The following is a 14,208-nucleotide window of genomic DNA, read 5'->3' on the forward strand; positions in this document are numbered from 1 at the left end:
ACTAGCAAAGTATTTAGCACTTTCAATTTGAATTCACACATGCAAAAATTGTGTTAATTAAATGCAATATGCACATGAGCGAATGACAAAATCATAACATAAATATGTCCAAAAGACTGGGAAGATGATGTATAACAAGTTGTTTTGCTTTTTCTTTCAGCAACATCAAGATTTTAGGTTAAAAGTTATGAATGTATAATAGAATGTGCACAGCTGACGCAAAATGTCAACATATTTCATGGCTTTATGTTTCAGAATTCAGATTTGTTCACACATAACCCTGTAAAACTAAAATACGTTTGAGCTGTAAGTGTAAAGCTTTTTATGTGACAGATTTGTTTAGTCACTTCTTACAGTAACAACGTTAAGTTTGTTGTGGTAATATGCACCAGCTTTTGCATGCTGTTCAAGTGTGATTATAGCCCATTCTTTAATACAAATTTGCTGCAGATTTTTTAGATTAATGAAATGACACTCGACAACCACAAATTTATTGTACCATACCTTTTCAATTAATAATTTTGTTCTTTTGACACAGTGTGCTAATTGGATCACTGTCTTGCTGAAAGATGAGAGATTTAGCCGACTGAAGCAAGTTCTTTTGCAATATTTCCCTGTGTTACGCAGCATCCATACTTTCTTCTGTTTTAACAAGATGCTGATGAAAAGCAGTCCCACAGAGAATGCCAGTTTAGCAGAAGGCATTTGGGACCATATTAGTGTCTTATATTTCATTTTTTCCTCCACATTTCTGTGCTTCTAGTATCTAATTTAAACACAGTCTTGTTGTTAGGTGCATCTAATACGCAGCAATACAGTGGAAAGTGAAACACAAAAGAAAAGGGGATATTTTTGCAGGTTACCTTTTGTCCACATGCCATAGGACAGAATGTCTCTTCAAGTCTGTCGTTTTTCTTAATAAACATAAACAATGATCAGGTAAAATACAGACAAAATCAGTCTAACTTTGAATTATCTTTGCTTTGACTGTCTGAACAAGGTGGGTGAGAATGCACAAGCGGCAAGCCCACTGTTCATGTTAATTTCAAACCTTTATAGGCCTACTTTTATTGATATTGTTGTTATTAGACCATACATCTACTGCCAAAACACTAGTAGTAAATAATAAGTAATGTTGGAGTTGAAAATTGTGATAATGCACACATTAGCCTAAAATTATTTTGAAGTTACTTGGAGTTTTGCAGGGCTGCACCAGGGTGAAAGGCCCTTTAATTGTTTATCCCAAAACCAGACATGCTGTCCTTTATGCAATGTGAAATTGTCCTGAGTTATCACCTGTAATGGCTAAGATGGAATTTTAAGTCATTTGTTCTAACATATAATAATGTTTAAAAAATATTGTAGATGTATGTAGTTTAATCCCTGAAATTATCACTTGTTTATGATTTTGGAGGAAAATTAGACGGCAGAAAAACAGTAGACTACTTAAATTAAAAGCCTTAAATGTTACTCAAAAATATGTTGCTATAGGCCTATCATATGTAGCTTAAACATGTAAAATTATAAATATTATCACAAATTCCGCAGTAAAGAAGACCTTATTAAGGTAGAAGCCACTTTATTGCGAATGAAAACGAGGCTGTGTGGTCAGTCAGTAGGCTACTGTTCCCAAGGTCACAAAAAAAAGCTCTGGAAAAACATAGCCTATTTCCGTACAACTGACTGATATCCGTTACAGCCTTGTTTTAATTCTCAAAAAATGGCGTCTGTTCTTACTGAGTGTAGTCAGTGCACTCATATTCTTTGACAAGTAGCCTGCTACTAAATATTTACAAAAAAAAAAAAATTGTTTTTTTAGATCGTTATACTGAACTCAGCACATAACTCACATTTTGCACAATGTTTTCATTTAGTCCCATAGCTAGATTCAAGTAGGCTATTTAATCATACTCAGTTAGCAAACCATGGGTTAACATCACCTGGACAAACTTCATCTGAGGCAGGGTATCGCATATAGAAAATTCTGGCCAAATATGAATGAAGGGATCGTGTTAATCCACTCTTCGCGTCCGCAGGTCTTCTGTGCACTGAGGCGGATTACGCAGATGTGTTCAACCTGTTCCATCAAACAAGTCTTCAACTACACCCTGAGTTCTGGGAATAGCGGCAACAATTTTTGCGATGAATCTCAAACAGTTTGGATCGCGTTCTTTAAGCAGCTTCTTCTAAAGACGGACTGCTTTATATCGTAGTTATATCTTATCTCAGTTTCATCCTTCGCTTCGCCACTTCCATTAGCATTTCATGGAATTCAAAGTTGAAACCCTAGGGGAGAATCATGGTGCCGCGGGTGAAACTGCTTGTTGGTGAGTAAATATAACAATGCGCGAGCAAATGGAAACGAACATAAATATAATGTTCCATTTTATTGTCATCGACCGTGTAACCTCTTGAGAACAATACATACATGGTTTCCTGTGAGTTTAAGCCATAGCCTATTCCTATTTAATGTGTTATTGTGTTCGCATTTTCAAACGAAGACAAGTATATCACTAGAATGTGGCATAGAACATGTAAACATGCACTTGTAATAGTGGTGATAAAGTTGCAAAAAGCACAGGTCAATTTTATGACATAGAGATTTATACATTATCTGAAAGCTGAATAAATAAGCTTTCCATTTATGTATGATTTGTTAGGACAATATTATTTGAAAATCTGGAATCTGAGGGTGCAAAAATAAATAAAAAATTAAATTAAATATTGAGAAAATCACCTTTAAAGTTGTCCAAATTAAGTCCTTAGCAATGTATATTACTAATCAAAAATTAAGTTTTGATATATTTACGGTAGGAAATTTACAAAATATCTTCATGGAACATGATCTTTACTTAATATCCTAATCATTTTTGGCATAAAAGAAAAATCAATCATTTTGACTCATACAGTGTATTGTTGGCTATTGCTACAAATATACCCGTGCTACTTATGACTGGTTTTGTGGCCCAGGGTCACATTTAAGAACTGTATATGCACTATTCTTGTCTTAGATCATTATTCATTTTTGCAGTTGTTGCAAGTCTTGTCAATCTTGGATTTTCTGGAGCACCAACAGCACCACCAAAGAAAGCTGTAGGTAATTATCTCTCATTAACATTAAGTAAGCAAGAAGGGCATTGTGATCACATGCAAAAGTAGCATTGATTTGATTGTATATTGTTTTTTTTATATATCTTTTAAAAAAGAAATGCTTTGTCTCTTCAGTTAAAAACAATTCAGGTGTGACGCCGGCAGGGTTGTGTGGTACTTGGGTCAAAGAACCTGATGGAGGGCTTTTCACATCTCCTAACTATCCTGAAAAATATCCACCTGACCGAGAATGCATATACATAATTGAAGGTTAGCGAGCTACCATTTTGACCATTTTTAATGAGTAATATCTGCATATCTAACTAGAGGTTTTAATTATGTCATAGCTTCTCCAAGGCAATGCATTGACCTGTATTTTGATGAAAAGTATGCTATTGAGCCATCGTGGGAGTGCAAGTTTGACCACATTGAAGTCAGGGATGGCCCCTTCAGCTTTTCTCCTATTATTGGCCGATACTGTGGACAAGAGAGCCCGACCTATGTTAGGTCCAGCGGACGATACCTTTGGATTAAATTTGTGGCAGATGGTGAACTAGAAGCCACTGGATTTTCAGCTCGGTACAATTTCACCCAAGGTAAGAGTTGTGTTTTTGTCATCAGGATATGCTTTTTTCTATATTTATCATTTTCTTTATGCAAGTTTATGCAAAACCTGATGATCGTGTCCAGATGATCAGTGTCACAAATTTTATTGAATAAGTGACCTGGATGCAGAATCTAAAATGTCTTTTTCACCTTACATCTTGAAGTTTCTTGGCTTTAAAATGTTTAACATGTTACAGGTTTAAATAACAGATTTTGTGGTCTCAAACTTTTCAACTCCACTGTATTTATTTGGAAACAAAATGCATAGTTATAATATTGGTTTAGTACAGTTGGTTTATTCTTAGCAAGATCCTCCATGTTTTGGTAAATGCTGCGTTCTGTGCTCAGGTCAGATGGCCCTGCATTTGTAGTGCAGGCACACATGCAGCAGCTGAGTGGGGGAGGTTTGTGATGTCTCTGATCCCAGTTAATGAAAGCTTGTCTTCAGAGGAGCACACTCAGTCTGCTCCATGTCCTGAGCTCTGTCCTCCTACTTCAGCTTCGCCAAATCCTATTGCAAATCTATGGGATGGCCAAAATAATTTGCTTTATGCATTATTGGGTTGCAAAGGGTCTTGAGTCTTTTGTCAAGATATTTTTGAATCCATATTTCACATCATTCAATGAATAGTCAAAGTGAAAATGGAAGTGAGTGTTTTTTTGACTAATCGACTGTGGTTTAAGACAGATGCGATGTCCGTCTTTTCTAAAGTTGGCTGGTGTTCCTTATTATGTGATGTTACTTAAATTCCGATTAAACCAGTGTTCATTACAGCTGCCTAATAAACACTGAACAGCAGTGCTAATCTCCTCTCAAAGCTAAATCCAGTCTTCAGATTTTGGTAATGAAGCAGGGTCATAGGAGGAAAGGACCAGCAATCACATATATATCCTGTGAATTGACAACCCTGTAATGAAGGAAGCACACAAAATACATACATCACCGATATAATGTCTACATACTGTGGAAACCCAAACAAAATATTTATTTATTTATTTTATTTAAGCAAAAACTAAAAAAATTAACATCTTAAAAAAATTACATTTGTAGCCAACAAGAGATGTAATTAATGATTATATTATATTATATTATTAAAAAATTTTAGGCTGCACTAGGCATTCCAATCAATGTTTTTTTTTAATGTATATAAAATACTGTAAAATATCATTCTGCACATCATAAATTAGAGATTTATTAGAGACCTACATCCATGCATCCTGTTACATCAGCATAAAGAGTAATCTTAGCCAAGCTGTACCAGAGGTAAGAAAACACGAGAGGATTATTGCGAATCCCTGAATGATTTTAGATTGAAACCCTAAAGAAATATTGTGGTGAATTTTTTTGGAAATGATAAATTAGATCTAGATAGACATGATAAACTGTCCAGAGCCTATTACCTGTTTAAGCCTGAAATACTGTGCGTAAATAAAAGAAATTCAAACAGGCTCCTGTAAACACACCTACATCTTATTACTTTGCTTCCTGTCACACTGGGCAGCCTAATCTGTGTGAGGCTGGTGCAGGGATTATTAATCCACGTACAATCATGACTCAAGCCTCAGGACATCATTCTCATTCCCTAATCCTATGTGTTTCAGTTATTATGGTAAAAGAAAATAAATGATTGTGCTGGGACAGAAGTTCCTCAAGGTCAGGGAGAAAAGTCAACCATGTGATTTATTTTTCTGTGTTTGTCTTCGACACATCAGTCAAATACATTTCCATCTGTTTTTATTTCCTATGTTCTTAGGAAGAAATAATGCAGTCTATACACTGCTGTTCAGAGGTTTGGGGTCAGTAATACTTTTTAATGTTTTGAAAAAGTTTCTTTTTTATTTATTACAAAAATATTGTAATATGTTTATACCCGTATTTACCTGAATATAAGACAATGTTTTTTTCTTGGAAATACATCTGAAAAAACACAGTCGTCTTATATTCAGGGTCTAGACTTTGACATGTTAATAATACACCCACAACAATAGGTGGCGCCAAACACGCTTACAGTGTGCCATGAAATATGTAATGCAATGTGTGTTTTAAAGATCGCGAGTGAAAACAAAAGAAAAAGAAAAGCTTACAACTGCATGAGTCGTGACTGTCATGTTAGCCTGATGGGACCAAACGTCCTCTGTAAGTGATTTTAAAACATAAGATAGTACCCAGATTTGAAGACTACAATAAGATTTCACTTCTACTGTTAATACAATTTTGGTAGGCTACTATGAGATGGATAGCCTAAATGTTATATAATTCAGATAGGCTACCTGTTATTTTTATGGTAGCCTATAGAGGTCGACCGATTGGATTTTACCGATACTGATAGCTAGGTTGGACCACACTGGCCGATACTGATTAATCAACCGATAGTTTTCAAAATGGATACTGAAAGCTAGTGCTTTACTATTTTTTAAAAAAAGCAACAACAGTACAAAGTATGGTTCAGTAAATGAATACAAATAATATTATTTACTATATTGATCATTAAAGTTATTTCATAGTTTGCTAATGTTAAAAGAAGAAACTTTAAAATTTAAAAATGTAGCCTATTAGTTGCTAATAGTGAAAGTTGAAATGAAAACACTAACAAGGAACAATACTTATACAGTTTTCATTAATGCTACGAATGGACTCTTATTGTTAAGTGTTACCATTTCATTTCAGCAGTCATGCTTAAAGATGGCCATAGCATTAAAAGTACATACATATTGATATTGTATGTGTACTCACACACTTTATTTGCTTCTATTTAACACTTGATAATTATCTAATCAAAATAAATAAATAAATAAAAAGTTAGTCACACACTGGGCAAAAGCGCAGCGCTGCGTCTATGAGAACTCAGAGGTATCAGAAACACACACACACACACGCACACACACACACACACACCAGACGCTTTGCGTTCAAATCAAGTGGCGGTCTAAAACAATTTATTTAAATCACCAAACGGACATAAGTTTGCTTCAAGAATGAACAATGAGTTTGAAGTTCGGTGTTTAAAAAAACAGAGCAAGAGGAAAGAGAACGCGCGATCTGTATTACAGCTCTCTATATGAAGCATACAGACTTTATTAGAGCCACAGAAAGACAAACGTTTTGCTGAAAAATGCACAATACATAATTTATAGCCTAGGGTGAAGTCATTATGTACATTCACAACGATTTGGGAGAATATAATGTAATTTAATAGAAAACTATGTGAATGGCGCTCTGTTCCGCGGCAGGCTTTTCTGTCGGCTGTATTTAAATGCGAGTCTGGAGTTTCCTGCTCTGTGCAGCGTGCAGTGTCACATGTCAAAATAAACAACACGTGCTGTCAGTGATTTCCGCCTCTAGAGGCCGCTCTCGTACTGTATAATGCCAGCGGACCCTTCTCAGCCACTCCAGCAACAGTTGCAAACCGGAAAACTATCGGCATGGATTTTTGCCGATAACCGATAGTTGTGGCAATCAACTATCGGTGCCGATTAATCGGCAAAACCGATAAATCGGTCGACCTCTAGTAGCCTATATCAAAAAGTGTATATTTTTCAATGTCATTGTTGGTACATTTTACCAGTAGGGCCTATTTACCATACTTTCAAAACAAAAATTAAAATAGGAAAAATATGCAATATGAAAATAATTTAAGAAAAAAAGAGAGAGAGAAAAACAGAGAGAGAGAAAAAAAACAAGATTTGGTTTTCAAAAAGCCTTTTTCCAAAAGGTACATCTGGAAAAAGGGGGGTCGTCTTATAATCAGGGTCATCTTATATTCAGGTCAATATGGTAATTTAAAATAACTGTTATCTTTTTCAGTTTCATGATCCATTCTTTGATGAATAGAATGTTCAAAAGAAAAGCATTTATTTTAAATACATTTTTAACATTACAAATGTCTTTACTGTCATGTTTGTTCAGCTCAATGTGTCCTTCCTTAATAAAAGTCTTACTGACTCCAAATATTTGGACAGTAGTGTACTCTATATACACTGTATGTTGTGTGTATGCTGGTGTCCTCACTGGCATGACTTACTTTTCTAAACCAACTTCTGCAGAAAGATAATTTTGGATAACGGGTGCTTTTTGATGGTAAACAGCATGGCATATACCAGCCTTTAAATTCACACTGATCTGTCTTTTCAATAGCTTTTGATATTTAGGACTATATTTTATGTCGCTTATATGAATATGAAATCATTAGTGTGTTTGTGGGCTCTATGACCTTGTAAACTAAACAGATTAAAGTCTTATAAAATCCTTAATCACTCACTCTCCTCTGCCTGTTTTGCAGATCCTGATTTCAAAGACCTTGGAGTTCAACCACCTCTTCCTAGTGAGTGAAGTTTTTTTTATTTTATTTAATTGAACTCCTCTGCATAATAAAACCACTTCACAATGATACATTACCGTGCTTTCATGTTGTAGTTTGTGAATTTGAGATGAGCGGGCCAGAGGGGATTGTGGAGTCAGTAATGGTTACGAAAGAGGGCAAAGCATTGCAGACAGAGGCTGTAGACTGCAGGTGGTTCATAAGAGCTCCTCCTGGCTCGAAGGTAAAACTCCATTCACAACTGAAATTAAAGCCCAGCATGGTGGCCTAGGGCTGATCTTGTTACTTTCCACTATGTAAGGACCTAAAAATATGAACAAGTAAAAATGAAAAAAGATCTCCTAAGAACACTGATATATGTGTTTTTTTATTCTTGTACAGGTCTATTTGCGTTTCCTGGATTATGAGATGCAGAACTCAAACGAGTGCAAGCGTAACTTTGTGGCAGTGTATGATGGGAGCAGCTCGGTGGAACACCTGAAGAATAAATTCTGCAGCACGGTGGCCAATGACGTGATGCTGCTGACTTCATTAGGTGTGATTCGCATGTGGGCCGATGAGACCAGCCGCAGGAGCCGATTCCGTATCCTCTTCACCACCTTCCACGAGCGTGAGTCATTCCATCGTTTTTTTTTTTATCTTAACACATTTCAGTAGCACATATAGATTTCTTTCTAGCGGTAAAGTCGTGATTTACCTCTTATTTTAACTGCATATTTGGACTAACACATTATTAGTGCTGTACTGAATCATTTCAGCAGTTTTAGCTGCATGATATAGTAGTGTCTCGTGTGGTTTCTTCTATAATTATTATCATTTTGCTCTGCTCTTCAGCTCCATGTGGAGGAGACTCTTTCTTCTGCCATAGCAACATGTGTATTAACCACACACTGGTGTGCAATGGTATCCAGAACTGCGTCTATCCTTGGGATGAGAATGGTTGCAAAGGTAAATAGTCACATATTCAGAAATAAAATATATTAAAAAAAATAATAGTATTATTTATGCTGTCATCATTTACTCACCTCAAGTCATTACAAACCTGTCTGATTTTCTTTCTTATGTGGAACACTTTGAAGAACTTTGAAAAAAGTATCCGTGTTTTTGTCCATCCAGTTGACCCCAATTGACTTCCATTGCATGGCGGCAGACACGGATATATTTTTCAAAATATCTTTTTTTGTGCATTCCACAGAAGAAAAGAAAGTTGTATAGATAAATGATAAGAAAATTATAATTTCTGAGAAAACACTTCATGTGCATGTAATCTACTGTTCACATTTTTTAAAGAAATCTTTTTATTCACTCTTACCTTTTGTATAATCAATTGTATCCTTATTTTTCAGCAAGGATACATTCATTTGATCAAGATAAAGATTTATAAGGATACAAAAGATTTCTATTTTGAACGCATCATGGATTCTATAAAAATATTAAGAAGCACAACTGCTTTCAACATTGATATTAAAAAGAAATGTTTCTTGAGCACTAAATCAGCATATTAGAATGATTTCTGAAGGATCATGTGACACTGAAGACTGGAGTAATGGCTGATGAAAATTCAGCTTAGCCATCACAGAAATAAATTACATTTTAAAATGCATTAAAATAGAAAACAGTTATTGTAAGTTATAATAATACTGTATTTTTGATCAAATAAATGCAGTATTGGTAAGCATAAGAGACATATTTAAAAACAGTAGGGTTTTTTTCTTCATTTAAAACAATGTGCCACATACAATATTTATGCTCCTTTCACACAGAGAAAAGAAAAGCCACTATCCTGGACAGTCTCGACAACACTAATGTGACCATTATAGGCGTGACCTGCGGAGTGGTGATTATCCTGCTCACCGTGTCAATAATCATTCAAATAAAACAGCCACGGAAGAAGTACATAATCCGCAGAGATGAATTCGACCCCACATTGCTGCACGAGGCCTTTGAACCCCCACACTACGAGCTGTGCACGTTACGGCAAACAACCTCATCCGATGCTGATGTTTTACCTGAAGACTTCCCCAAACTGCAGCGCACCTCCTCCAAATGCATCCACGGCCACCATTGTGGCTCCCAGGTGTCCAGCACTCGAGGCAGCCGCAGCGATCTCAGCCTGCGAGATGCTGCAGCTATTCTCTCAGAGATGGAGCCAAACATTCAACCTCCATTTCCTCTGCAAGCCACCCCTACTGGCCGCAGGAGTATTCTCGTGATGAAACACAGCTACTCGCACGATGGGGCTGAAGAGTGCGACCTGGATGATGAACTTTACGATGGGCCCACCACCAGCCGTGGGCGAGCTGCAATGGACAGAACTGTGCATCGGTCAATATCCAATGACTTTTGATGGTTTTCCATGCACGTCAGCTCAGCTTTTTGGATAGATTACTTTCTTTATTGTCCTTTTTGTCTCTGTTTTATTTGTAATAGTCATACACTTGTTTATTATGTTTGTTGACAGACAAAATGTCCTTGTCCAGTCACTCCATTTTCACTGTTTTGTATCCATAATGGATTATGGATCAAAAAACATGGGTGCATTAAATGGATATGTGAACCATAAAACTGTATTCCTGTCAGTTTTCTTTTCCTGTTTTGAATATGACTAGTCTTAGATGACTGTTATGCATTTTTGTTTTAATCCTAATATTGATAAATGATATTAGGAAACTCAATCATAGTTTGATGTAAGGCATATGTTTGATGTAAATATTTTGATTCATGCTGTTTGGTGTGGGTATTATTTAAAACATTAGGCTACATAAAAAAAAACGTAATTACTACTATGGCTATTTTCACCTTTGTGTTTTGTAATGTGGGACAGGCTTTTCTCTTTCCTTGAGCTGTATGGTTTAATTTTTTTTATTTTTTATTTGTGACTTAATTTATTTGTATTTTCATTGCTTTTATGCCTATGTGAGGAAATTTGTGCTTCTTTTATACTTTTGTTTGGCTACCCTTCATGCTCCAGTTTTCATTCTCATATCATTACTGATAAAATTACAAACAAGTTGTTATGCTGTCTCATTTTATTGCATTTTTATTATAAAATGCCATGTAGAACAAAAACGATCTTTAAAAAAGTGCCTTTCCATTGGATTGCCTTTTCTTTCCTTGCTTATTGGTAACATTTTAGAGTGGTTGTAGTAGGCATGTGAACATTTCTAATATTGCCAACCTCGTTTCAATACTATAAAAGTACTGTTTTCATTACATCTGTCATTTAAAGTTGAAAAACAGCAGCAGTCAGAGATGCGGTAATGAGCGCACACATTGGGGTTTGTGAGTACATCCGCATAATAGTGCCCCTCCCTCTGGTATATTAAAGTAATTGCAGAGGATAAACTTTCACCACTATTAAAAAATAATAATAATAAATAAAAATACATATAAAGGGACAGTTAATTAACAGGCTATAAATCTCGAAGCCACAATTCGTTAGGTTTCTTCAAGTCATTTTTTTGATCTCATGAAATAATAGTATTTGTATGTGCGTCTGTAGTAAGTGAAAGAGAGCGGAACCAATGGCGCCAGTCTGTCGTCGGACAAATAAGGAGATGCACCGATTCTCACGTCTCACGTCTCGTGAAATAATGTAAACATTCTGTGGTTGTTTTATTATATATCTATAGAATACATAGACAGCATATTTGTCTGTATGTTGACATGATTTATTTGATTTATTTAAATGTCTGGCTGATTACTTGCATACCTGATCTATTTTGCAGATCTGTCAAAAGCTGCGTGCAGTCATTGGGCAGGAGGTCAGTTAATGAGTCCCTCTAAATGCATTTGGGATGTCTGACTTTGGCATAGAATCAAATCCCTCCACAGAGACTTATAAGCAGGGATCAGCTGGTGATGGTGCTTTTAAAAAACGACTCGGTATTATTGCAACTTGTGTCGTCGGAGGGTCATTGGTCGCCCTGTATGCAGTGACCGGACCGTTCGTTGCACCAGCACTGAGGAAAGTTTGTCTCCCGTTTGTACCCGCAACAAGGACTCAAATCGAAAACGTTCTTAAGGTTTTGAAAACTAGATCTGGGTCTCTGGTGGATATCGGCAGCGGAGATGGACGGATAGTGAGTTTCCTTATTTTGACTACTTTTTTATTTCTATTTGTTTTGGAAAAGAAAATAAGAATATATGTATGTTTATTTATTTAGTTGGGTTTTTATTATATGACGAAGAAAAGGCTTTTATAAATTTTCTCTGAGATATAAAGTGATCATATCTTCATAAGAGTATTTTGTTATATTTCATGACAATATTTTATGTAAAACTTCCTCTTTTGCGCTAAAAAAAACAGTACCATGCAAATACCATAGTATATTAATAAAAATCATTCAACACTGGTATATATCAGCATTGCAATACAACTGTATGACATTATTGATGTTAGATGATCACAGTTTGTTAACCTGTTAATAGAAAAGTCTTGTTCCTCTGTGTTTCTGTTTGATCTAGGTTATCGCTGCAGCAAAAAGTGGTTTCAAGGCAGTTGGCTTTGAGCTGAACCCATGGCTGGTCTGGTACTCCCGTTACAAAGCCTGGAGGGAAGGTGTTCATCACAACTCATCTTTTTATATTTCTGACCTTTGGAAGGTGAGGACAGGTCGATCATAATCTTCCATTGTATTTGTACCTAAATTATTAAGTGTTTACAGATCATCTGTATGTAATCATGCCACATGTGTTAGAAGAATAATTTGTCCTTTCTTTCATAGGTCAGTTTTTCAGAGTACTCCAATGTGGTCATCTTTGGGGTTCCTCAAATGGTAAGATCTTCTGACTAATTTTATATATACATACATGTGTGCATACAATATTTTTTACAATCTGACAGACATTATTGTTGTTTTCTCCACAGATGGAGCAGCTTGAAGTCAAGCTCCAAACAGAGCTCCAGAGTTCAGCCAAAGTAGTAGCTTGTCGCTTTCCATTTCCCACTTGGACTCCTGATGATGTTGCTGGAGAGGGAATTGATACTGTTTGGGTTTATAATGCCAAGACATTCAAACCTCCCATCAGAAATGATAAAGACACTGAAAGACAAGAACTAATGACAAACTAAGTTTCTTTAAAGAAACATTTCTTTCTTTATAATATTGGCAAACATTTTGTCTCTCATCGAGATTGAAAAGCATTGCCTAATTTGGCTGCCTTCTGCTCCTAATTAAATATCCCTGTGTTTTAGTAAAGAAAATAAGAACGAGTTAGTTTTTTCTGCATTTGTATTATATAACAAAGAAAAGGGTTTTATGTATATTTTCTCAGAGATGTGGAGTGATCATATCCTGATAAGAATATTTTATGTTCTTGTTTAAAGGCCTGTTCACACCAAGAACGATAACTATAAAGATAACTATATTAGCATCTGTACCAGTGAACGATATCATCTGTTTATTCTAAGCGCACGCTCGTCTGCCGCTTTAAATTCTCGAGCTTGTTGTAGCAGGATTGATTCTGATTGTGTGTCCATGTTTTTTATTGTTCATTAGCTGGAAAAAATCATTTTGAAAGTTATTCCAATGATATCGTTTCTCTGTGCCGATTTTTAGACCTATTGTTATCTTATAGTTATCGTCCTTGGTGTGAACAGGCCTTAAAGCTTCTTCAATACATTTCTTTTTTTATTAAGTAAAAGTACATCTTAAGTACTCATAAGGAAGAATATGTATGTTAAGTAAATAATCCAACAATATTCCTGGAATAAATTGATCGACTAAGTATTAATATGTCACATTTATTATAAAAATTATATCTCATACTGATAAAAGATGCATGCATATTTGAACCTTAAAACCACATTAAAACCTTAACACATCTAATTTACGTAAAAAAAAAAAAATCCCATTCACCACAAAGCCTTTCAGAGCCTTAAAACTCAACTTATTTGCATTGTGGGGACCATATCCTCATACAAAATGTTAACTACAAAACATGAGGCCAATAAAAAGTCAATATCCCTAATAGGAAAAGGTGTGTATGTGTATTTGCACATGCCCAGGTGTAACAAGATTCAAAGTTCCATGCCTCACCCCCTTAACATACATGCACACCACAAAAACTGCCTCCAGTATTTTATGCTGGCATTGTGCCCTTCATAGTAAATTGCCATATACCATGATGCATTCGTATTGTATTATTGATTTAAAAAAAATAATGATTAGATCTTAAAAAAAATAAAAAT

General features: G+C 35.5%; 2 protein-coding genes across 4 annotated transcripts; both read left to right on the forward strand.

Annotated features, from left to right (window-relative positions):
- The first annotated feature begins 1,419 nt into the window (after positions 1–1,419).
- Positions 1,420–11,018, forward strand: LOC131525944 (neuropilin and tolloid-like protein 1). 3 transcript variants are annotated; one of them, XM_058753968.1, is made up of 9 exons: positions 1,420–2,327; positions 3,032–3,097; positions 3,226–3,360; positions 3,438–3,686; positions 7,977–8,018; positions 8,111–8,238; positions 8,397–8,625; positions 8,850–8,963; positions 9,779–11,018. In XM_058753968.1, exons 1-9 carry the CDS (start codon positions 2,300–2,302, stop codon positions 10,360–10,362), a joined length of 1,575 nt encoding a protein of 524 aa, XP_058609951.1. In that variant the 5' UTR covers positions 1,420–2,299; the 3' UTR covers positions 10,363–11,018. The 3 variants fall into 3 exon arrangements, with proteins under 3 accessions (XP_058609951.1, XP_058609942.1, XP_058609957.1); XM_058753959.1 differs by having other exon boundaries at positions 3,032–3,093; XM_058753974.1 differs by lacking the exons at positions 1,420–2,327; positions 3,032–3,097; positions 3,226–3,360; positions 3,438–3,686 and adding an exon at positions 5,791–5,833.
- Positions 11,019–11,506: 488 nt separating this feature from the next.
- atpsckmt (fATP synthase c subunit lysine N-methyltransferase) lies at positions 11,507–13,745 on the forward strand. The gene is made up of 5 exons (XM_058745240.1): positions 11,507–11,610; positions 11,744–12,097; positions 12,483–12,620; positions 12,743–12,793; positions 12,886–13,745. Exons 2-5 carry the CDS (start codon positions 11,813–11,815, stop codon positions 13,087–13,089), a joined length of 678 nt encoding a protein of 225 aa, XP_058601223.1. The 5' UTR covers positions 11,507–11,610; positions 11,744–11,812; the 3' UTR covers positions 13,090–13,745.
- Positions 13,746–14,208: the final 463 nt, after the last annotated feature.

Source organism: Onychostoma macrolepis, chromosome 02 (genome assembly GCF_012432095.1).
Source record: "Onychostoma macrolepis isolate SWU-2019 chromosome 02, ASM1243209v1, whole genome shotgun sequence".
Taxonomy (NCBI): domain Eukaryota; kingdom Metazoa; phylum Chordata; class Actinopteri; order Cypriniformes; family Cyprinidae; genus Onychostoma; species Onychostoma macrolepis.